A 24,580-nucleotide genomic window follows, 5' to 3' on the forward strand; every position below is an offset into this window, starting at 1 on the left:
TATATATGTATAATGTATATAATGTGTTGAATGTTAGGATGAATTTATTACCTTACAGAATGCTGTGACGCAGTCTTTATTACCACATTCATATAATTTCTTGTCGTCACCACATATGTGACAATATTTCTGAAAATCATCATCATCTTCATCTTCGAATGCAGCATATACTTCTTTAAAATGATTCCAACATGTCTGCAAAAAAGTATATTTATTACAAAATTAATATAAGAAAACAATTTATTTAATCTTTCTTGCTTTATATTTCAAGCAAAAAAAAAATACATTTAACCTTTACATATAAAATGTAACAATATCTAAATATAAAATATCTTACCTCGCATTGTAATATTCCCATCAATGGATGAGAGAAAATTTTATTTGACTCGATACTCAATTCATTGCCACATGAAGTACATGCTATTTGTTTATCTTTAACGACTCTAATATCTAGACATAAAGTACATAATTTGCATTATTACAGAGTTTTAAAAGTGTTGTAAATACCAAAAAAATATTATTAATATGACTTGTAGATGTATAAAATAATCGATATTTACATTTTAATATTAATAAATATGCAGATATATATATATAATTTTTGTTGGAATAGATTTTTGTATGAGTGCTTTGTTTGACATTGAACTATATTCTATAAATTTATGTATATAAATTACATTATAAAATTAACTTATACCATGAAAATGCTTCTCACGATAAGCAAGTTCCTGTGCAGTTGCTCTGACCTCTTTCTGAAAATCAAAAGAACAAAAACAATGTTTGCATTACATTAAATGTTGTATTTACTTCTGTCTACTTTCAATTCTTCTACATTAGAAAAAAGTTAGAATTAATAGTACTAATTAATCACTCTGACATTAATATCAAATAAAATTATTAAAAGGCCTAAATGAATAACACTTTAGGTAATAATAAATGCAAAGTATGGGGCATTTCAGCACTCATTAGTGCCGATTCTTTAGCCTCTTGTGATTTTGTAGTTACATATCATGTTTTTTACCTAGCATTTTATCTCAATTTTTCTTATGCAGCTGAAGAAGCATTAGTGAGTACTTCAACATCCCACGCTTTGTATTACTTCACTGTAATTTAAATGCAAGAAATAAAATCTAAGTATTGTTCATTTAGATTATTTAATGATTTTACTTGGTAATTTAATAAGTAAACTTAAGATTATATTAGATTAATATTACATACTAATGTATCATCGCATCTTACCTTTGATGACATGATTGCAATGCAAGATGCCGATTGAGAGCTGCAACTAATTTCATATAAAAAAAGAAAGAAAAAAGAAGTCAATAAACTCTCCAACAAATTGAATCGAAACTTGTGATCAGCGACGAGATTGTTATACCACAGCTATTTTACGTTCTTTTACAAGCAACTATTTACAGAATAATACATCTTTGCAAATACATCTTCAATGACCGTCCGGTGTAAAAATCGTATAGAGATCAACGAGGGGTGATAATAAGGAACATCCTCGTTGATCTACGCAATTTTTATGTGTTCACACTAACAAGAGCAGCGATTGTGTGAACACTACTAATTGCGTTGTTAGAAGAAGCAAGTTCAATTGCGAATATATATCCAATCTCTGGAAACTCCGTCTTCAACTTGGAAACTTCATTGTATCCTTAATTTCTCTTTGCAAACAAAATACGACGACGTGGATCTAAATCTCTCACCAATTGATCGTTCCGCCAAAATAGCACGAGGAAAAAAATTGATCGTGAATTTTACCGCGCGATTTTTGTGTGTGCGCAAGGAGAGATAAAACATTAAAGTCACATACCGGTCGTACAAAATGGCAGAACCATAGACATACAAAATACATAGACGGAGTCTTTTATGTGATGACAGGAGGATATTTGGGTGAAAGGGCGAAGGGGTCGATCAGCCATTGAGCGAATTTTCAAAGATAGGGAGAATGATCTAATTCGTAGAAAAAGACATATACATGCTGGATGGATCGCTATCTCTGTCAAGGATTCGCTGATTGGTCGATTGGACCACTGAGTAAAGACCGCTGGATAAATTTTCATGACTATCAAGAGACCGAAAATAAATTGGCACTGGAAGATCAAATTTTTTAATAAACAATAGCTCAAACGATTGTTCCTTATTTGCTTCATTAAAATCAACAATTACTCCCCTTTTAAAATTAGTATTTTTTGAAATATTTATAAAAAACGTAAAATCATAATTTTCATTGAAAAACATACTTTTAATAGTTTTCTGCAACTATGTTCCATATAAAACAACTGATCCTTAATTGATTCTTATCGCTATATCATTACTTTAATAATTTATTGCATTTTTTAATGAAAAATTAATAAATTAATCATTTTAAAGTTTAACCAACATTATCTATTGGTTCTTTTAACAAAATAATTGCTCTTCGTTTGTTCTATTAGTATATATTTAATTGCTCTATTTGTGAAATTAATATATATATAGATCTTTTATGTAACTGCCTCAAGAACAACAAAATAAACATTTTATTGTACCAAATTACAGTTTGATTACTGACAATGCAAAGATTTATTTATTTACAGCAGAGAGAAATCTGCACATATATGATAAATAAAACTAAAATTTAGTATTTCTTTTATAATGAACAGATTTTTATTTTTTACAATCCATGAATATCGCATATAAACAGAATTATACAATATGGAGAGCTATTGTATATCTCATCAGTGATGTACATTTGTCAAATTTCGACGCAGCGGATAATTTTTAATACATATTCAAGCTCATATATGTAATGCATATATGCACATCTTTTATAGACATATAATTAATCGATTTCTCGACGTACCTGCATTATATTGTCATGCAAGTTTATTATAATCTCTCATATAAGTTGAGATAAATCATTATCCACAAAAGTATCTGAATAGATCTTGATACAAATTTGCACAACTTCAAAAATGTACTAACACCCACTCAGCAAATATTTTAATATGTTATCCGTAACTTATTAAAAATTACTATATTAAAGTAGACACAGAAATAGGATATAGACATATTTTATCATATTCTAAAGTATGTAAATTATATTTTATCTATATACATTGCTCTTGTACATAAGTTCTTCCAATGAAATAATAAATTTTGAAAAATTATATTATATATGTGTAATTCTAATAATAATGCATATTTCTGATAATTACGATAAACAAAGCAGAAATTAGAAAAATAATATCTATATATACTGATTTAAATATAGCACCATAACTTATTTTCATATTTTTATTCGTATCTTTTAGTCAATCGTCTATCAGTATCTGCTACATTACTATGAAATAGGGAAACTATTCTCTGTCTGCTATGCTGTAATGTATAAGATTCAAAGGGGAAAAAATTAGAAACTAAAACGGGCAAGTGGGTTTTCATTCCGAAAATGGGCATTTGATTGCGTTCATTGTTTTCAATTATAGTGTAACAATAGGCAAGTTGATATGTGCTTGTAATATCGGCAAAACTGTGAACTATCTTAGTGTTGCACATCTTCAAAGGATTTAATCTACAAGTAACGACCCTTGGTATATCAAGTTCTTGAAGAAATAATATGCCTGAAAAAATACAAATATCGACTTTTCGAAGCTGTCATTGCTAAATCTATAACATATGTGTACAATAAATTTATGCTTACCATTTTTTGAACTAACAAATTCTTTGTGTCTCGCGATAAATAAATGAAAGAAAGCTTGGCACACGGAGTAAAACACGGCGTGTCGTTTCATGTCATCATCGATATATTTCGAATATTCTTGCATATTGATATAATTGCGTATCCATGTTATCAATTTGGACATTATCAACTTCACTAATCTGAAAGAAAATAGCGTTATAACGTTAGATGCACAAATTCGTCATAAAGTTGTTGTAACCAGCACACATAGATATTATTAAAGTAATTACCCAGAAGAGATAAATGATGCGGTAGCAAGCAAACTAGAAATGTAACAAACAGCTGATTGCCTTAAAACTGGCGCTACATTTGGATCGATTACTTTACGCCATAACCAATCTGTGAAAGTCTCCGCAACTATGGCTTTGAAGCTGCAAATGTAGAACATGATATATTGCACATATTGACTGGCGTGCGTGGGTAATATTATTGTTTCGAATGTTCGGAGAATATCGACGTATAATATTCTCAGGGATTCTATCTGTAGAGCGCCATTTGCAAAACAGAACTCGTGCATGTACTTAAAAAATAATTCCATGCACGTGTCCATTGTGTGCATAATTAAAGGGACAGTTTTTATTTTGTCTACGTCATTATTTACTGTTGTCGGATTGTCACCGTCAACTGTTTCACTAGTACAATCGTCCATTACATCGTCTTTCTCATCATAGCTTGCTTCTTTACGAGGTATATTAACATCTAATATTGCCAACCTAAAATAGAAATAAATATTAATATTTTCATCAACAAAATACAAAAAATTAGGTTTTATCGATTATATATATATTTACCTATTAATAATTAAGGATAGGATGTCTGATCTCAGTTGAGGTGCATAATTTAATATTTGTAATAATGCGTAGATATAAATTTCATGTGTATAAGTGCCATGTGCAATATATGGAAATTGTGATGCAAGAAATTGTAGTAAAACTTGGCTTGACCTGGAAAAATTTAATATATATATATGTTGAATATATAACATACAAATTTAACATACATATATACATAACAAAACAAAAAAAAAGATGAATGAATGTTTTGAAGAAAATTCAATTTTCTACATCTTACATTGGTACTACTTCCAAAATCTTATGTAATATGTCATGTATATGATTTAGCTTTCTTATATCTTCATCTTTAAACTTTCCAGGCTTACGTTCTGGATCATTATCTTCTACTGGAAAGAAATATAAGTATAATATATATTATATTTCAATATTTTTGAAACATATCATTAGATGTAATTTTTACCTGATTTAAACAACTGAATCAAAGAATTTATTACAGTTTTTATATAGATTGTTTGCATACACACTAAATCTTGTAAAAAGAGTTTATAAGCTGAAATCACTTCTGGTGATTTAGTTGTCCATTGAATTCGAAGAAGAATTTGAACAAACAAATCGTATCTAATATCTAATAAAGATACGCATTGTCTTGCCTCAGATAAAAATTCTGCTAAATCACTATCCTGAGGAACAAAAAGAATATTCTAAGTAAAATATCTTATATCATAATATGCAATTGATCAAGTTTTAATAGCTATAAAGCATATGAAATATGCTCATTATACATTAAGACATTGTAAAAGATTAGTTGCATGCAAATTTTACAAATCTTTCGTTTACTTTTACCTTTATAGCATCTTCTTTAAGTGAATGTAACAATTTTTCATATTCTTTAATTCCATTACCTGTCTTAAAATTATATAATATACTTTTAATATCTTTAGGAAGTTTCAAATGCTGTATTCTGCTGCATTGTTTGTTAAGTTGCGTTCTAATCCCAGTAGCTTTTATTATAGATGACACACTGCTAACTCTTGAAGATACCACAGACATCTGTTAACCGGACACACCAGATAAATAAGTATTAAATTCTATCAGTTCTTTAATGACAAATTTATCTTGCAAAGTGCTGTTGCTTTAAAATAGTGGCAATTGAGAAATATGGGCCTCTCTTTCTCTCAATATAAATAGAATATTGCGTTATATTGTGCAAAACGTCAAATGAGACCATATGCAAAAAAGGTTATACGCACATTAGAATGAATTATACTTGGATTACTCACTTTGATAAATATAGTTTTCACTCTATATAATATTCACAATTTCCGACAATTGTTGTAAACACATCTGTTTATATTTTAGACGCGTACTATTTCACCAATAACGTACAACAAACGAATTTTACTCACCATGCGCTCACACGGCGACAAGCCACATGTTCTTATAAATTACGGAATAATCACGGATTTAATAAAACATAGATTGTCTCACGCACATTAATTTAATACAGAATGTTTCCCGCTCTGCTTTCCGAGATCGGCATTTTCGTGTCAGTCACAACGCATCTAGGTATTTCATGTCTCATGACTATTGATTCTGAAAATATATAAAAAAAATTGGCAATATTATTATCGAACAGGAGAAAACTTATGTTACGTTTTGTTAACTTTATATTTCATCTTAACGGAACAAAGAGTTATTAAATTTATGGATCATACGAATATGTCTCATTTTTATATTTCGATAAATATCAAACAAAGATGTCAAGCAACGATTCGATGGACAATATACAGGGTGTTCCAGGAGGAAAGGTCAATATTCTAGGAGGTGATCGTATCGGTCATTTTAAGCAAAAATGTTCATATGAATATATGTCCTATTCCCCACCTAAAGACCTAAACTCTAAACTATACATTCAGTGCTACCAGTCAGATAAAATTGTTACTGCTTGCAGATAAAATATCTTTATGATAACTTTTTCCTATTTCATGTATATCGTAAGAAAATAAAGAATTATCAATAAATCAATTTTAGAGAGTATATATATATATATCTCGGGGTAATTTTTCGTTTTTTTATTAATTTTTTTATTAAAATTATAAAGGTATTTTATTATAGATTACACTAAGGATCGAAGTAATAGGGTATATCATTCTGTTGCTCCAGTAACGTTGATAATGCCAGCTCTATGTTTTCTGGCAAATGATCTAAGAGCATGCGTGGCATCACCGATAATTTCGTAAATTCTTCCGCTTGCGCCCATCGCATTTCGTATTTCCTCTCTTTCGCGAGCTGTTTCTTGCTAATATTATATATATAGAAATAATATATTATTAGTATTAAAATCTTGAAAAACACTTTTATATCTATACTTAATATTTCTGGAGATATTAATATATATATATAGTTCGAATAATTAACTTTTATAGGATTTATAGATAGAATCCTATAAAAGTTAATTATTCGAATAAAAAAATTAATAAGAACAATGCACCTTTTTCCCTCCGTATTTTCTAGCTTGCACCTTGTTATATGAAGAATACGACCAGCATTAAACAATCGTTCTTTCGAATATCTTCTTTTCGTTATGTCACGTTCTATTATTTGATTATCCTGCAAAAAAATAGATGTAACATATTTCGTATCAATTAACATGCACACAAAATGTTAAATGTAATAATTATGTCAAGTATATCACAAGTGTTTGCGTGTGTTTTCTAAATTTTTACAAATGCATTTTTGTGTCTCACCGTGTCTCTAGACTTGGCGAGTAAAGGTGATTGGCCCGGAATTGTGCTAATTATATTATAGTTGGTCCACGTTTTACTCAGATCGTTCTCGGAAACTCCAAACAAAGCGTACCCAAATCCATTTAGAACCACTCTGTACTAAAAATATAAAAGTATTTATTATTATTATTATTATTAAAACATTTTGATTTAATTATCCGAATATCTCGAATTTTGAGAATCACGGATTTCTATCGAAATACTTTAGGTAATCGACAGTCCCGAAGAGTTGTCAACAATGAAGTCCTTAAATTTTCTATACTGTCCACGCTGAGCCTCATTACAAGATCATCCCCGAGTCCAATGGTCAACGCAAACTCCTCCGTAATCCTGGCAGCATCTCTGCTGAGCAGCCCAGCTTTGCGAAAAATCACATTAAAGATTGCTAATTAATCTAATATGTTTGTGAAATTGAGAAAAATTAATAACAGACAATTAATATGTTTTTTAACACACAAGTAGGAGTTATTATATAACATTAATTATGTACACAAGCAATTACCAGGCGTAGCAAACGCGTAGACTCTCAAGTCTGGATAACGGGGGCGTATTAATAATCCTAAAAGAATTGCTAAACCAGCTCCTAAACTATGACCTATAAAAAATATAATACACATGTTATTTTATTACAAAATTTGAATACTTTATTAAAAGTATGAGTGTATTTACCTGTGATCGTTAGATTGTAATTGGGATATGTGGCGAATGCTCTTTCCAAAACTTTATAGTTCTCCAGTTGTTTCAAAATTATTTTTACTCCTATTATCATGCCTCTGTGTGCCTATAAATTTTTCATTGGTTTAAAAGGGGTCGAATTATTTAAGATCAAATTATTTTAATATATCTACGCGGAAAGGGTAGAGCGATTATACTAACCGTACTATTTGGAGGAAGACCAGGACATTCGAATGAATCGGACGCGGCTGCAATATCAGTGATCAAATCTCGCAAGGATAACGATCCTCGTATAGCTACGACGATATTAGCAGTTTTGTGATCCGCAATCACGCAGAACGGTATCTGTAAAATTTTAAAAATTAATATTAAACGTCGGACAGGAGCGTGGCAAGAGTGTAATTTAGAAGCAATATACCAACTTCGCATAAATGATTCTTTAAAGAGGCAAATAGAATATCCTCCTCGGACAGCTTCGATAGATATTTAATGCCAGAAAGATAGCAGAGGCAACAATTATCGTCCAGAATAATGTTACGCTTTCGTCTAAAAATATATGTATATATTTAACTACACACATTATCTCTTATAATAATTATTATTTCATAAAAATATGAAAATTAATTATAGATTATAGTATTAAGAATGTACTGGCTATACAATCCCAAACAAAAGTTACTTCAATTTGAAATTGATGAAATTCTATGTTTTTCTGGGTTAAGATATGCATCATATGTGCTCGTATCGTATAAAGGACTTAAATAATGCCAGTTAATATGATTTTACTACAAATGAACATATTTGCACATTTTGCAAATTTTATGATCGTCAGCAAAAAACTTTTGGACGTAAATTTCACCTGAAACTGTAAGAAGCGAAAAAACGTTGCGTATATTAGTAATATTTCATGTATTTTAATATTTAATGATATTTTCGGAATTTTGCATTGCTTTTTTTTTAATAACTTGATAACGTGTTAGTGAATTGATATCAACTTTTTTTAGAAACATTGCTCAATATTTTATTTACTCACAAACAAAGTTTCAAAATATTTTGGCAATGGTGCTTCCTTAATTTTGTTTATATAAGTGGGAATATGCTGCTACTTCGTAAGAACTCATGCAAAATTAAAAGTTGAATAACTCGTCAACCGGTTAGGGAATCGTCTTCAGGTTTTATACACGTGTTTAGATAATAAATAGAAACAATCTATTAAATTTTCAGGGTATTATCAATGTTAGAATGTTAGCACCAGTACATCCTTAAGTCATTTACTTTTATATTATTGTATATTCTTTTACCGGAAACAAGCGCAGCACGTCATGCCCCGTATTAAACGAAAACATCCAGTACACAAATGCTGATATATTACAAAAAGCCAGCCGTAAGAAGCGATCGATAATTGCAGGAAGTGGTGGGCAGCTTCCAAGGACATCCAACTAGGTGTGCCCGAGAAGATCTCGCTGCTGTCTGAAAAAAATGTAGACAGCAAATATTTGATAATCAATAAATATTGGCATTCGCGGTATATAAAGCGTCGCATTCTTTTTCCGATGCAAATAACGTACCTGAAGTATACTTTGGACGCGTGATTAGATTTAACTTCCGCAATTCGTGAGTTTCTCGTTTCTGTCGGACTCTGAGTAAGATGCATCCTGCTATTACGTCCGAGGGAACCAAATCGGTACCGCGGAATAATGCGCTTAAAAGACCTACGAAGATATTTGTATTAGTCACAATTAAAAATATCATACAGAAATTTTATTATTAGAAAAGTTAATAAACTGTTCTCTCTGTTTCTCTCTCTCAGTTTCTCTTATAATTACAAACATTAATTGTAAGTGTATTCAAATTCAGTTATCAATTATCAGCGCACTCTTTCAATATTTAACGTTTTGTAACTTTACCACGAGTTAAAATTTAATCTTACATATCAAGGTAATTGCGTATATTACGAAGCGATCGCGTAATCGCTATTTTTAAGAGAGCGGCGAGAGAGCGACACGCGTCGAGAAGAGGATTCCACCGGCGCCCAAACCAGAACAGTGATCAGCGATTTGATTTATCATCGGGCATCCCGGGCGACTCTTTGCGCTCGGGTTTCGCGACTCGGCCCGCGTTCCAGTTTCCGGCATGCGGCAGGACCTCTTCGTAGGTCAGCCGTACCTATGTCTCACCAGCGACATGTTGAAAGGTCTCGTTTGCGCTCTCGTCCTTCCGCATCCACCACAGAAATTTGAATCTGCGTAGCCAGAGGCGCGAGATCTTGCCGTGCTCCACGGAACTCTCCAACTGCCGTCTCTCCAGGGAACCGATCGGATCGAACACCAGAGCGATGCCGAAAATACTGAGACCGATTAGGATCCAATCAAAGAACACCAGGGCTTCGACGACGGTGATGGAATAGGATTCATGGTCGCATTCTACGCTTTGCCCGAAAATCCACATAGTGCCTAAGACATTCCATCCGATCTCCGGCAGCAACATTAATATCCTGAATAAATAAAAAAAGACATTTAAATTATTTATATTATTTATATTTATATTGAAATTAACTATACGTGCAAAAATTAGTAGATCTTTGTAATATTGCATTAAAATGAAAAAAAAAATTAATATTGACATATTCTAATCAATATATATATGGATCCAATAATTGTATCAGCAATACAGATGAATTTAGAGAATCTAGATTTCATTAAACTGCTATATTGGCGACACATTTCTTTAATATACAGATTTATAATTTACAGATGTATATATTTTATATGTTATTGATGCTGCAATCTATTTCACAAGAAAATTATGGCCTTGCATAACAAAGCAAAATGATAGAAAATTGCTCATAGCAATTTGATCTTTTTCCAATGTCAATTTATAGAGAGAATGTATACTTCTTTGTATTTTTCTTTATACGATCAACGGGTTTGTCATATTTTTCTACATAAATACATGTTATAATCTTCGTGTAATTAGCAATTACGAATAAAAGAATTTTGACAATCAAAGTTTCAAGAAAGAGAATATATGACAAAATCATTTATCTACGAATAATTTCATATATTTCACATATATCAATTTCATATATTTTAATAAAATTAGAATCAAAATTCAATCATAAAAATATGTAATATATAAAATTATAAAATTATGGTAAATAATGACGATTTTTATTCCCTGACAAAAAAGATCGACTTTATACACCGAACAATTCGCTGTTAAAAAAATAAATGGGACAGTAGAAAAATCTTCTTAAGACACCTTTATATATAAAGATTAATCTAGAAAGCTGACTGATGTGACGTTAGTTTACTTTATTGCTTACTTGATCATTAGAAGCGGTTCGACGTAGCATCGGGCATGCGTATCCATGATGTTTCCCCTCGCACTATGTCTGATGATAATAAGTATCAAGAGCGTAACGATGCTGAGCATGACCGCTTCGCCGAGGAGATACACGCGCACTAATTCACCTCCCAACCGACAATTCCACGTATCCTCGTAGTACCTTGCGCAGACGATCCCTATAAGAATCAACCTGTAAAACGCATAGTCGATTACGAGAAACAAACTAACAGTGATCCGAGCGATTTCGATCGGGCGATGCAACTGCGCAAAAATTTAATGTTGACAATAAACTTAAGAATGCCAAAAGTTTATATTTTAACCAAGAGACCATATCGCTAAATTTGTATTCTAAATTATTGCATCTCAGGATTAGATTCCTGACAGAATGTGGTTTTAAAATAAACAGCCCGTATCAGATATCTGTGGCTTTTTTACGACTAATATTAGTGATCATTTTCCGACGATCGTTCAATGGTTGCTGCTTGTCTATTGGCAATACTTACCATACAACGCGGATAAATAATTCGAATAAGCCGGGATACACAAGGTCGTCGGTTGCGGCCAACCATTTTCGCCCAAAGAGCTTCAACGCAGGCATCTCCCTGTAAAAAGAAATTGTGCTGTGAATGCTGCAACTTTATCAGGATTTGTCGGGAAATTTTATTAATCGAGAGATTTAGAAATAAAACATGTGGCATATATTTATAAAGAAATCTTTAAGTATATTTATCTAGATTCTTGTATCTAGATATTCGCAACATCAAAACTAGATCGATTCGGTCACGTTCGCGAGGATCTCGCGAAACGCGCGACGCGGAAAGTTTACTTAACGAGGCGTACTTACGAGTTTCGTAATATTACAGAATAAAGTAGATGTGCGGCTTTCTATGATCATAAATATCCAAGATTCGGACAATGAAATATCTCCTTGATCGCAAACCTCCGCCCGGAGAAAGCGCCGGGAGAAAGTCCCTGTATTTATCCTACATTCGAGACCGTATTGACACAGCTTACCGACATTCTTTTAAATGGACCGCGAATCCAACGATCCCAATCCTTAGTAGAAGTTGATAGCGCAGCTGATTATATCAGCGGTGATCAATTATGTTCGAAAGCGACCGGTCAACGTGAACGTTATTGAGCATATCCGATTATATCAAATGAGCGTTCTATAATGCTACATTAATCATTGATAATTGTTTGACAATTATTTCAGTGTCATTAAAAAAAAAAAACAGGCGATATCGTGATAAATATTGACATCGATTAGGAAAATTGCTTGTTTTTTAATATAAACTTTAGATCTTTTTTAAATAAGATAAAAACCATAAATATATTAATAAAGACAGAACAGTAATATTTTTTTGAAATATATCTTTATTTATTAATATGTTCTTTTTTTTAAATTCTTTCAGTATTGGAATCTCTTTCTTAAAATCGTCTGTAACTTCTAACTCCTTGAATATTCCGTTTCTGATCCTTTCCGACACTCTTAAACTCGTGCGCGAATTAACGTACTCTAACTAGTTGCGTAAATAACTTTCAAAGTATTTAATCGCGGGAAAGCACGCAGTTTACATCATAACGCATGTACTTTTTGAACGCGTCAATTAGTTGCAGATATACGATTGCCCAACTACTTTCTTTCATAAAGAACCCGATTATAAGAGAACGCGGAAATTATAGTGCGTTATTATAAAACGATGGAGGAGAGAAAATTAATACTAATACTGCAATAATCTCGTTACCGTTAACGATGAATAAGAACTCGAGTTATAATAAATTGTATAATTATTTATCGGTGTCAAGATGCAAATCATTGCTCATTGTAAAATTCCGAGCTATTACGATTTTATAATGTGTAACGCGTATAATACGTAAATCAGATACCAGGAAATGTTAAAAATATGCTTTTTGCACCATTTTCATGATTGAAGTAAGAAAAAAACTGCTAGAAGATTACAAACCTACAAAAAAAAAAAAAACTATAAATGCAACCGCGCAATTACCCTGACAGCAATCAACAGCTTCTTTGAAAGTCGTTATTATTTTGCTATTATCTGACACAATAGCCTTGTAGAAAATACGTAGTTAAGAAAATTATTCAGATATGTATCATCCGGCTTGACAAATAAATGTATTTACAATACAAAAAACAGCATTGCTATTCATGAAGAAGTATTTTTTTCAATTGTACTATGGTTAACAATCACGCGCGTTCAATTTTGATAGATTTAATTTGAGTAAAAAGTTGAATATAAAATAAGAATAAACTTTGAAACACAAACTGTAATAGGATATGCATATATGTATCTTATTTACAATGTTAATGGATCGAATTATGCAAAATTAAATGCGTTGCATGCATTTGTGATATAAAATGTATGTCATCGCGAGCTTGAGTAAAACATACAAAGCGGAAACTCTTATTTAACGCTTGTATATTAACTCAGAGCGTTGAAATTTTTTGTATGCTGGCGAAAGTCATATATTTAATCTCGTAGATGATAATAAATATTCAAAAGTTTCAGAAGTTGATATCATAATTGGAGAATGTTAATGCGGCAGGAGAGATCGAATCATTATCTCGATACTAGTTAATAAATTATTAGCAAGACATTTCTGTAACTATGTATCTTCTAGAAATTGCATGTAATATTGATTAGTTGATATTTTGCAAGAAAAATGCATACAAATTTATATATTTATCTTTGACCAAAAAAATATAAGTTACATTTGACTGATATAAGATATATTTGTATACATGAACATAAGATACATTTGATCTATAATTTGGAATATTGCATTCACCAAAATAATATCACTTTTAATTCTTGGGAAAAGGGAGAGAATTTCATATTATATTATAAAGATTTTAATTATTGTTGTTTAAATAATATATTGTTTAAGAGTATTAAAAAATTGGCAGAAAAAATTCTATATAAATCGATAATATATGTTTGTGCTATACGATATTAAAAATACATCTCTCATTAAAAATAAACCACTCGTAATATCCATAACTAATCTTTAGGAGCACGAACATTTAATTACATCTATACTGCTTTTAACATACTCATTTAGATTTCTCTGAAAAAACGAGCTAGTATTTAGTTCGTTTATTTTTCTATAAATAATACAAATACTATTAAATGCTTTCTAAACAATTTACATATCTTTTCCAATATTACATATAATTTAATATACAGATATTCAAGAAACAAAATCTCTTCTCAAGATTATTTAAAATTTTTTTGTCTGATCTTGAAAATAGTTAATTTTTTTTTTTTTTGTAAAATAGATAATATACGATACCATTATGTTGTAAAATTGGAACATTTTACTTTTACTAGCTGGCGACGAGCAAGACGAGCTATAATTTACAAATATTTTACGATACATGATGTTTTATTATACTTGTACACTGATACCGCGAGGTCGCTGGTAAAAATGTATTATGTGTAAACGATGTTCTTACTCACAAATGGGCGCGAATCGATATCCGGTGAATCCGGACGTGCCTTACACACGCGTTGAAATCTCCCTTCGAACGAATGTGCCGCGAACGCGGCGGCACTCCACTTCGCGCACTTCGTCCTCTTGACTTGCTCGCTCTCTCGGGAATTTATTGCCCGGTCCCGCAAGAGCTCGAACGAATCCAACCGGGATTTCCGCCTAATCGTCAGGCTGCACCTTTCTCCGAGTCGAGCGCGCGTTGTAAACCGCGACGAAACTGGAGCACTTCCTGCGCCGCACTGCGTTCCCGTTAAACGCTCGTCACGGAAAACCGATTTTCGTGATCGCGCGTACCGGGGACCGATCTCCTCGAAGTCACGCGAATCGCCGCGTTCTGGCCTCTTCCTCGGCCGCTGTCTCCGATCGCGAAGCGGACGCGCATGCGACAGTCGCTTCGCTCTGACTAATCGTTTGTTGCACACGCCGATTTTATTACCGTTACTGAAGCCGCACTTATCGCACGTATGGAGAAACACATATCGTCCGCGGCACGAGCATCTTCCAGCAGCCGAGATACCAACCGGTCCTTGAACACTCACGTAAATAGCGATAGCGCTAATGACAACAACGCGCTGATTCAAAAGAATCTCGATCCGATCGATATATAGTGCGCGATATTTTGCGATACCGAGGACAATTGTTCAATGTAGAGGACTATCACATCGTACTATACACGCGACTCGTTCTCCTTGCGGCACTCCGAGCGTCCGAATCTCACGATCCTGTTGACCGCAACTGTCCGGTACCGCTGCAGATACTGTAGAGAACTTTCCCTCTCTGCGCGCATACGAAGGGATATCGCGCGGCATTCTGGCCGCGAGAAGGAAAAATGCCGCGAAAAAGGGGAGAAAAGGAAGGAACAGACTAGGGATAAACGACCGCCGAGCCGAAGGTGGGAGCGACGAATCGACGCCGCACCTGGCGAATGTACCTGGCCGTTCCTCTCGCGGGAATAGAGGAGATGCAGTGAATGTCGATATCCGGTGATGAATCTAGAAAGGAGGACTGATCGAGGAGGGGACACGCGCGATTTTTTGTTATCGAGAATAAAATTTATACGTTACACATAAGACAAATCCATTAATATTTTATTAAGTTAATTTATCGTTTAAATTCCTAATGTCCACAAATTTTTTTTGTGTCTCAAATATCTCTGATCAATATTACTCATACTCGTTTTTCCTTTTTTGCAAATACTTTTTCTAGAAAAGTTCTCCATGATTTTTCGTGTAACTGTGATACTTTAGGCGAGAGACGAGATACTTTAGACAACGAGATGACAGATAGAATCGAGAGAGACATTTTTATTCCCATTATATCCTTAATTGCTTGAATAATATCGATATCGTATCAATTAGTTTTATATAAGCTGAAAATCGATTTCATAACCGCATTGCTACCATATATGCTAGAATAGGAGAAGTATCGACCACATATATGTACAACGATCATATTGCATATATACTGTATATATCAGTTTCTTAATTGCTCACGTGTGCAATTGTAATTCGCTTGTGCTACAACGTGCTTTCATACGTTACGAAGTAAGTTAAATACGCCGAATATATTTCGCAACTATGAGTTCGGCAGAAAATGACAATAATGTTCTTAGAACGTATTATACCGCAATATTGCAAATATAAAGAAATATTACTCATAACTTTAGACTAAATCAAAATCAAACTGTATAACGATCAAAACAAATCAATTATAATAGTGATCCGAGGATACAAAAACTTAATATAAACAACGTACTTCTTTGTTTTATAATATATTATAGGAAAAGAAAGGAATGTGACCTTATACATTTGATGTAAATTTCTCGCCTGCATAATTAGTCTTGACGCAATCAAGAGCATTACTTATGCAAAGGTGGGAGTAAATGCCTACAAAAAGAATGATCACCTAAATTTGGCGTAAATTATGACTTTTGTATATATAACGTGATTTATATTAAACAAGTCTTAAAAATAATTTATATATTTATACTTGTCTCATCGTTCGCTCGTTCGGATTGCACAATTTAAACGATATTTGAAAAAAGAAATAGTATAATGCGGAATCTCCTGGATTTTAATTAGGATGTAATGTACATATATGTTAATAAATGGCGACGTGTCACGGAAATAAACTTGAGAAATATGACTAATATTTGTTTTGACATTCCATTGCGATTTTATGGACACCGAAATCAGTTCCGCTCGAAGACGTGCTCGACAAAATAACGCTCATGAAAAGATCCACTATATGTTCTTTTCTTCTCTTTCGAGAAAAGAACGCATCTGCGTTCACCAGTCGGAATGTTGAGCACCTTTTTTATGCATTTATGCATCCGGCTCGGGATATAATCTCTTTATTTTTAAAACCACAGTTGCTACGAGTTCGTAGAATGACGTCATAATCGACATTGCTCTTACGCAGAAAAGTCGTATTATTATTCTTCTAAAACATTATATATATGTCGATGACGTTGACGTTGCAGAACATGATATAGTATAGCGATTTACATGGGTCATCAAAAAAAGTGAAAGCGCTTGCAATTTACAATTCACTGTAAGAATTGATATGTATCAAAAAGAAAACTCGTTTTGTTTTGTAATTTAATGCAAATTAATTAATTTTCTTACATATCTTTTGGTTCTTTTCAAGAAATTTTTTTCTCCGTTGATAACACATATATGTATTTAGCAATTTTAATCAAATCTTGGATGGTTACTGATTAATTCTTTAATATTGCGTTTGGATGATTATGTCGTATCTCAGATTCTTTTTTTTAATATTAATGCAATCTTAAAATAGACAGATGTACATGTTAAATTTCCATACGGTCTAACAATTACGCATCATACCGATTCTTCCATTAAATACGATAATCCGAAATAATTTCCAATTTCTCTCCATACAATAATTAACAATAATATTATACATACCTGAAAAGATACCACACTCCTTTCTTTTGCGTAGATCAACAAAAAATCAACTGATGCTCAATCGTTCGGTAAAGCGAGGATTGTCGTCGCGTACAGTATTTTGGTGGGGCATCTCGTATTTTGTTTACATTCGCAGTTTACCATATGTCAACATAACGCGTCGTGCCGGATTTGGTCCGCATTCCATTTTATTGCACCATGATAGAACTGACTTCCCTCGCTCTCGTTCATTATACATTAACATAAAAATATTAATGATAAAGAATTAATACTGTAACATGTGCGTATTATTGAAGCGCGCAGTATAATAGAACGCATAGCGGCACGACAAGTTTGTCTTGCCGATAGCATTATAACAATTACGAGATAGCAGCGAGTGCACGAATCTGTTAAACGAGCCGTAATGTAAATCGTACGTTGGACAAGCAATTTGATTCTTTTCGACAAGTTTTCTGAGAGACAACGATGTGGACTTTCACTTGCGTATACCGAAACCACGACGAATTCCCTGGATTCTGTGTTGCGTACACGTGCGTATTAAAGAGTAAGTGTGCGCTCGCATAATTGTTGTCGCGACCGATTGCAGCATCAGCAAATCCGAAGGATAAATAATTAGCTAACCGCGAATTCTCGACCTATTCTCATTCGATCACAAAATTACGAATAAAAAATGAACTTAGAACATTAAAATTTTCAAATGCTGATATTAAAAATACATAAAACTAACGCATGCGGTACAGAAACTGTGATAACATTTGAATGGAAATCAGAGTTTTTAATCAATTTTCTTGAAATTAAATTAGTTGTAAAATAATATTAAAGTTTGCCAAAACATATTTAGTAAAACATTGAATAGTTCAAAATTATTAACACTTGATACATTTAATTGGTAAGATATATAGAAAATTATGATACGATGCAGTGTTTATAAGCTTTTTCATATATATGTTTCTTATTTATTTTATTGTATTTAATTAATATTCATTAAGTAACGAAATGAATTAAAATGTATGAATCTTTAGTTATAAAAAGAAATATTTTCGTTGAGAAAAAGCAATTCATTTTCATTGAATGCGTCTCGTGTCAATAACACAGAATTTTTTTCAATGTAAAGAAACTTTTTGTATACAATTATCAGATAATAGCACGTAATATCACATTAATTTTAGACAGAATAATATTTCGATGTAATATTATTTCATAATGTTTTTATTATGCGCACGTCTTGGAAATTGCATGTTACTGCAATGTGTCGTAATTGATCGATAATTTCGGAGCAATAATCAATCTCGTGACAATCAATTATTTTCATTATACACATTGCTGTATTATAACAAGTATAATCACACATAATTTACTGTCTTAAACATATTGTGCTCCAACGTATCGTCATATAAATAAATTAAAATCGATAATAATAACAAAAATTATATATTTTGCAATATTTGAATGAAACCTTTTCATATTAATTCCGCGTCACAATTGTTAAACTTCTAAATGATTTATACACTTTTTGCAATGTTTTAATCATGTAAAGATATATGCACAATGTAGAAAATCACACACGTAGGTATTAATGTGATTTAAACCCTCTTAATATACTCTACCTAAAAAAAAAAGAAAAAAAAAAGGAGGACTTTTTATACCCTAAACATTGGGCTATTTTCCAATCACTGAAACTCGGCGAAAATTCATCGTAGACAAAAAATTTCAAAAAGCATTTTGAAGTTTGAGATTTCAACTTTAACACCCTATCGGCGGTTTTAAAAAATTTTTTTTATCTTCCTTGTTCTGTGCTTTAAAAAAGAACACATTGTTTTGTTCCTCAAAATTATTAATGTATTTTTGACACTCTGCAGCTCGATAAAAAAATTTCTCTTGTAAAATTTAACTTAAGTTCCATAAACTACAACATTTTGCCTACAAAATGCTTTTTTAAAAATTTTCCTACGATTTTTTTCTTTTACCGTGTTACACGATTTTGAAACTAAACCTATATTTTTAGAACTAATGTTGATACTCGTCGAAAAATCATCGTAGACAAGAAATTGAGAAAGCATTTTGAAGTTTAAAGTTTCAATTGTAACATGATATCGATAATTTAAAAAAATTTTTTTTTCTCGTTTCTAGAAAATATGGGTTTAGATTTGAAATCGTGTAACACAATTAAAAAAAAAAGCATTTTGTAGGCAAAACGTTGTAGTTTATGGAATTTAAGTTGAATTTCTCGAGAGAAATTTTTTTATCGAGCTGCAGAGTGTCAAAAATTAATTAAATAATTTTAAGGAACAAAACAATGTGTTCTTTTTTAAAGCACAGAACAAGGAAGATAGAACAATTTTTTTTAAACCACCGATAGGGCGTTAAAGTTAAAACCTCAAATTTCAAAATGCTTTTTTAATTTTTTGTTTACGATGATTTTTCGTCGACTTTCAGCGGTTCGAAAATAGCCCAATTTTTAGGATATGAAAAGTGTCCCCTATTTTTTTTTTTTTTTTGGAGTAGTGTATATCGAGCGTCGAGAGTGTAAACGACATATTAATAACAATTATATATTAATAAGTTATATTTTCGGTGAGTTACTTGTATATTTTATGACATTCTTGAATATATTTTTGTTTTCGTGTCCACGTCATACTTAAGCGTATTTTCTCGATTTTTTAATCCCGTAAAATATCGATCGTGCACTAAAGATTAAAGCGAAGCGCGTTACGCGCTCGGGTTAATCTCATCTATATTAAGTATTAAGTAACAAAAATATCCGATAGATATAAATCATCTGATACTCAATCGTTCGGCCGACGTTGTCGCGTAAATATTTTGATGGGGGATCCCCACCATTGTTTATATTATATACTCGCAGCTTACCGTATGCCAATATAACGTGTCGTGCCGGATTTAGTCCGGTTTGGTAATGGAACGCGTAATGACACGACATGTTTGCCTTGCTGATAGCATTATAATAATCACGAGATACCAGCAAACGTGAGTTTGTCGAACGAGCCGTAACATAAATCGTGTATTGGATAAGCAATTTGATTCTTTTCGACAAATTTGTTGAGAGATAACGATGTGAACTGTGTGATGGAACTTAATTAAATATCGGTAATGTAATCGACATTTTATTGTATCGACGAATATTCAGTAATAATAATGGATTATTCGAACGTAACATTTTCATAATTGCTTCCAAATCAGCGTCGCGATTAAACATGAAGTTCGTATTTTTTGGATTGTGTAGGATGTATTTTGCTTGGAATTGTGTTTATACGCGTTTGATTGACTAATCGCGATAAAGGATCAAGATTTTCTTTTCGTAATGTAATCGACATTTTATTGTATCGACGAATATTCAGTAATAATAATAGATTATTCGAACGTAACATTTTCATAATTCCGAATAAAAAGGCAAAAGAGCCACGCGCAGTTTTTTGGGCGCAATTCGTATTTTTTGGATTGTGTAGGATGTATTTTGCTTGGAATTGTGTTTATACGCGTTTGATTGACTAATCGCGATAAAGGATCAAGATTTTCTTTTCATTTGCTTTCCTTGGTTAATCAAATTCGATGCATTTGTATCGCTAGTAAAACGTACATACCCCTTGGTGGCGCGAAGTTAAACGCGTAATTCGAGAGATTAGAGTGAAGCGCCGCGCGATTAACCGTCATTTCTAATGGGGCGTCGAAAGTCTAAACAACGTATCGTCGTACGTGCGTATTAACACATAAATCTCTGGCGTGATTCTCACAAGCTGCGGCATTTCGGGATATTCGAGTGTAACACGCGTGTATCTGTCTCGCCTGAGATAAGTGTAATTGAACATTCTTGCGACCATCGCTCTTACGATCGTAAATCGATTCGTTTTCGGTGCTGTGTTGTGTGAATTTGTTACCGGCAAGATGGCTGTGTTCCTTTTTCCCGCCAAAAGCATAGCATGAAATAGACTATGTACATATATCATTGAATATCATAACGGAATACAAGTGCCGAATACGCGATATCGAATACCGGGTGTGCCGAGTATATCGTGTGATCGGGAGTGTCGAGTATATCGTGTGAACGAAAGTGTGAACAAGCATAATGTCGTGCGATCGGAAGCGCCGAATATATTCTGTGATCGGGTGTGCAACAATGATTGTTCAACGAATGTTACACGAGTTCAGGCTGGAATTGGCGAAATACCTAACGGAATGTCGGCGCTGCAATTGGTGAGTGATTTATTGCATCTGCATGATTTTTTTTATTTATTTCCTACAATTATAATTATGTGGGATAATTACGTTTTGCTGTGCTTGAAATTGATTCACGCGTTACAATATTAGCTTTTTCTTACAATAAATGTAAAAAATGAATAGCAAGTGTCTCTTTTACTACAAAAGATCTTATTTGCTTCAAAAAAATTAAAATCTGTAGATATAAAGACGTTTTTTCTTGCTTATACATAAAATAAATATAATAAATAAATAAATTCAATAAATAAAAAAATGCAATTTTATTAGTAATTTACTTGCAAGCACATAGACAATAGAAAGATTATCGTATTAATGTAAACAGTAAAAAATATTTTGAATTTATGAAATTATTAAACGATTGAAGATATATATATATATATATATATATGACATTATTATATTATTAATTAATTATATTCACAAAGAGATTTTTATTTACTTTACTAACTTTTATTGCTTATCTTCTTATCACTGATCGATAAGTAAGCAAGTGTATAAATCATTTTTATTGGATTATTTAAAAAATATTGATTACAATTTTGTACATAACTCTATATATGTTCAAAATTAATTTGTATATATTATAATTATATTTTGTTTTCGTATTTTTTCCTTCTAAAAGTTGAAGTGCTCCTTAGATAATACCATAGGAGAAATATTTCTAGCGTTGCACAGTCGATAATTTATTTGTGCGCTAGATGGCGTTACTAATGTTGTAAACACTATAATAACCAGAATCTGAAGCAATAAATTTGCTTGCGAGCTCTAACACATTGAGAGAGATATTTTTTAACGTTTAAATTCAGTATAAAAATAAGAGAAATAAATATTCTTACATTATCATCAGGCAAAACTTTACAAATTTTATTTATTTCTACCTTTTACGTATATATAAAGTCCAAAATCTAAATGCAGATTATTGAGTTTTATTTTATTCGTCAATCTAAATACATGGAAATATTTTTAATATGTAAATTGCTGTCTCCATTAAAAATGTGCACAATTTTTGCACAAAATATGAATTGCTTTGTGAGATATATCCAGTGGTTAAAATATTAAGAAAATATAATCTTCATATTCTGGAATATTGTCTTTATTAATTTTTTATGGTCAAATATGACATTTTAATTTATCATATTTATCAACATTATGATACACGCATTAGATAAAAAATACATACAATTAATATATTAATAAATTAGAGAAAGATTGAATAAAATAATATTAGATTGAAAAAATATATAGAAAAGAGAAAGAAATTTCCGTTAAGAATTTTCCATTATTTTTATCTTTAATAAATCCTTGATGTTTGTTTGATGTAAACAACTAAATAAATATAAATAAATAAAAATTTGTCCTTAATAATATATTTATATGAAATTATAATATATGTTTCCAATATATGGTGTCTTATATCATTTTTATTTTTATAATGGTATATATACATATACGCGTGTCTGCTTACAATATAAGTCGTCTGGATAGTTCCATTTTTTTTATCTAACTCGTTTCTTCGTAATCGATCGCACAACTCACAGTAAATCAACACCATGCAGCGTTATGTTTATCATACGAATCATATGAAATGTATTATTAAAATGATGAGAAAACGTCATTTAGTATATAAGTGCTGAATGAAAATATATCTACAAAATAATTGAAATCATTATATAACATTATAATGCATGATAGAAGCGTGCAATACATTTTATTAAATAAATCTTGTCGCGGATATTATTCGCGAGTTTCTATCATTCTCGGTGGTTTAATTATAAAAATAAACAAGGAACAGAATTTCTTGCTACAGCTACTCATTGTTAATCGGTCCATATGGAGTTGCGACTCCGTTGTTTGCGTATTTCCGTACGTGCTTTTACGGTAATAGAATTTATATTTCTATCTGCCACGCGATGGGATTCGGATTTGCGGTGTAACGCGGATTAATCGACGCGGACTGGATCGCGGCGAAACCCTCTGTCTATTCCCTCGTTTGGACATCGTGTCAATGGAAACGATCCACCAAACCGATCGCGTTTTTTGCCGCGTCGGCCACTATCTTTTGCATCACGGAGACCGCCGTCGTCCCGACTCCGCCGCGTCTCATCTTCGTCGTCGCAGTCACGTCTTTCGAGGGTGGAAACGAGGAAGGAGGACGGCGAATTTACAAGAGAAAGGAAGAATGAGCTTAAAAGATGGAAAGAAGGGGGACGGGAACGAAACGAGAGGATAGCGGTCGGGAGTGGCGCGAGAGAGACGCTGGGTGTCGGAGAGGCGAGGGGATGGTGGTAGTGTGCGCGGGGGTGGCTCCGTGAAGGAAAAGGGGGTGCACGGCCGGTGGGTCGTTATTTTTGTGCCTGCTTCGTCTTTAATTTCTCCCCACCTTTTGCGCGCCGCGGCGCTGACGCCGCGCCGCGCCGCGCCGCGCCGCGACGCCGGGCAGAGGAGCCGTGGCGCTGGTTGGTGTGCGGTTGTCTTAGTTCGTATGCATATCTCAGTGCCTCACATATTGATTCAGGGCGTCATTACGCGTCTTAGCTCGGCCCACTCCCACCACTGCTTAAACCACCCTCCACC

General features: G+C 32.5%; 3 protein-coding genes across 7 annotated transcripts in view; all 3 read right to left on the reverse strand.

Annotated features, from left to right (window-relative positions):
- The window catches only part of LOC115235397 (transcriptional regulator ATRX homolog), a 13,934-nt gene extending 12,061 nt beyond the window's left edge, over window positions 1–1,873 (reverse strand). Inside the window, exons 1-4 of the mRNA XM_029807172.1 lie at window positions 1,240–1,873; window positions 698–752; window positions 338–450; window positions 52–195 (exon numbers count right to left, since the gene is read on the reverse strand). Coding sequence (XP_029663032.1) covers window positions 52–195; window positions 338–450; window positions 698–752; window positions 1,240–1,251 — 324 coding nt within the window. The 5' untranslated portion in view covers window positions 1,252–1,873. The remainder of the gene's footprint in view (window positions 1–51; window positions 196–337; window positions 451–697; window positions 753–1,239) is intronic.
- Window positions 1,874–3,058: 1,185 nt separating this feature from the next.
- On the reverse strand, window positions 3,059–6,034 carry LOC115235395 (RNA polymerase I-specific transcription initiation factor RRN3). 3 transcript variants are annotated; one of them, XM_029807170.1, is made up of 8 exons: window positions 5,925–6,034; window positions 5,362–5,568; window positions 4,979–5,198; window positions 4,796–4,901; window positions 4,516–4,668; window positions 3,955–4,437; window positions 3,686–3,864; window positions 3,059–3,605 (listed from the first exon to the last, which is right to left on the reverse strand). In XM_029807170.1, exons 1-8 carry the CDS (start codon window positions 5,925–5,927, stop codon window positions 3,283–3,285), a joined length of 1,674 nt encoding a protein of 557 aa, XP_029663030.1. In that variant the 5' UTR covers window positions 5,928–6,034; the 3' UTR covers window positions 3,059–3,282. The 3 variants fall into 3 exon arrangements, with proteins under 3 accessions (XP_029663030.1, XP_029663028.1, XP_029663029.1); XM_029807168.1 differs by having other exon boundaries at window positions 4,796–4,904; XM_029807169.1 differs by having other exon boundaries at window positions 4,796–4,904; window positions 5,799–5,965.
- Window positions 6,035–6,040: 6 nt separating this feature from the next.
- LOC115235394 (sn1-specific diacylglycerol lipase beta-like) lies at window positions 6,041–17,784 on the reverse strand. Of its 3 annotated transcripts, none has more exons than XM_029807165.1 (15): window positions 17,774–17,784; window positions 11,831–11,929; window positions 11,305–11,517; window positions 10,157–10,473; window positions 9,548–9,691; window positions 9,281–9,449; window positions 8,402–8,525; window positions 8,181–8,324; window positions 7,974–8,085; window positions 7,807–7,899; window positions 7,508–7,662; window positions 7,266–7,403; window positions 7,010–7,128; window positions 6,639–6,817; window positions 6,041–6,111 (listed from the first exon to the last, which is right to left on the reverse strand). In XM_029807165.1, exons 2-14 carry the CDS (start codon window positions 11,923–11,925, stop codon window positions 6,640–6,642), a joined length of 2,001 nt encoding a protein of 666 aa, XP_029663025.1. In that variant the 5' UTR covers window positions 11,926–11,929; window positions 17,774–17,784; the 3' UTR covers window positions 6,041–6,111; window position 6,639. The 3 variants fall into 3 exon arrangements, with proteins under 3 accessions (XP_029663025.1, XP_029663024.1, XP_029663027.1); XM_029807164.1 differs by lacking the exon at window positions 17,774–17,784 and adding an exon at window positions 14,810–15,896; XM_029807167.1 differs by lacking the exons at window positions 6,041–6,111; window positions 17,774–17,784 and adding an exon at window positions 14,810–15,896 and having other exon boundaries at window positions 6,585–6,817.
- Window positions 17,785–24,580: the final 6,796 nt, after the last annotated feature.

Source organism: Formica exsecta, unplaced genomic scaffold, assembly GCF_003651465.1.
Source record: "Formica exsecta isolate Colony F162 unplaced genomic scaffold, ASM365146v1 scaffold220, whole genome shotgun sequence".
NCBI classification, from domain to species: Eukaryota; Metazoa; Arthropoda; class Insecta; order Hymenoptera; family Formicidae; genus Formica; species Formica exsecta.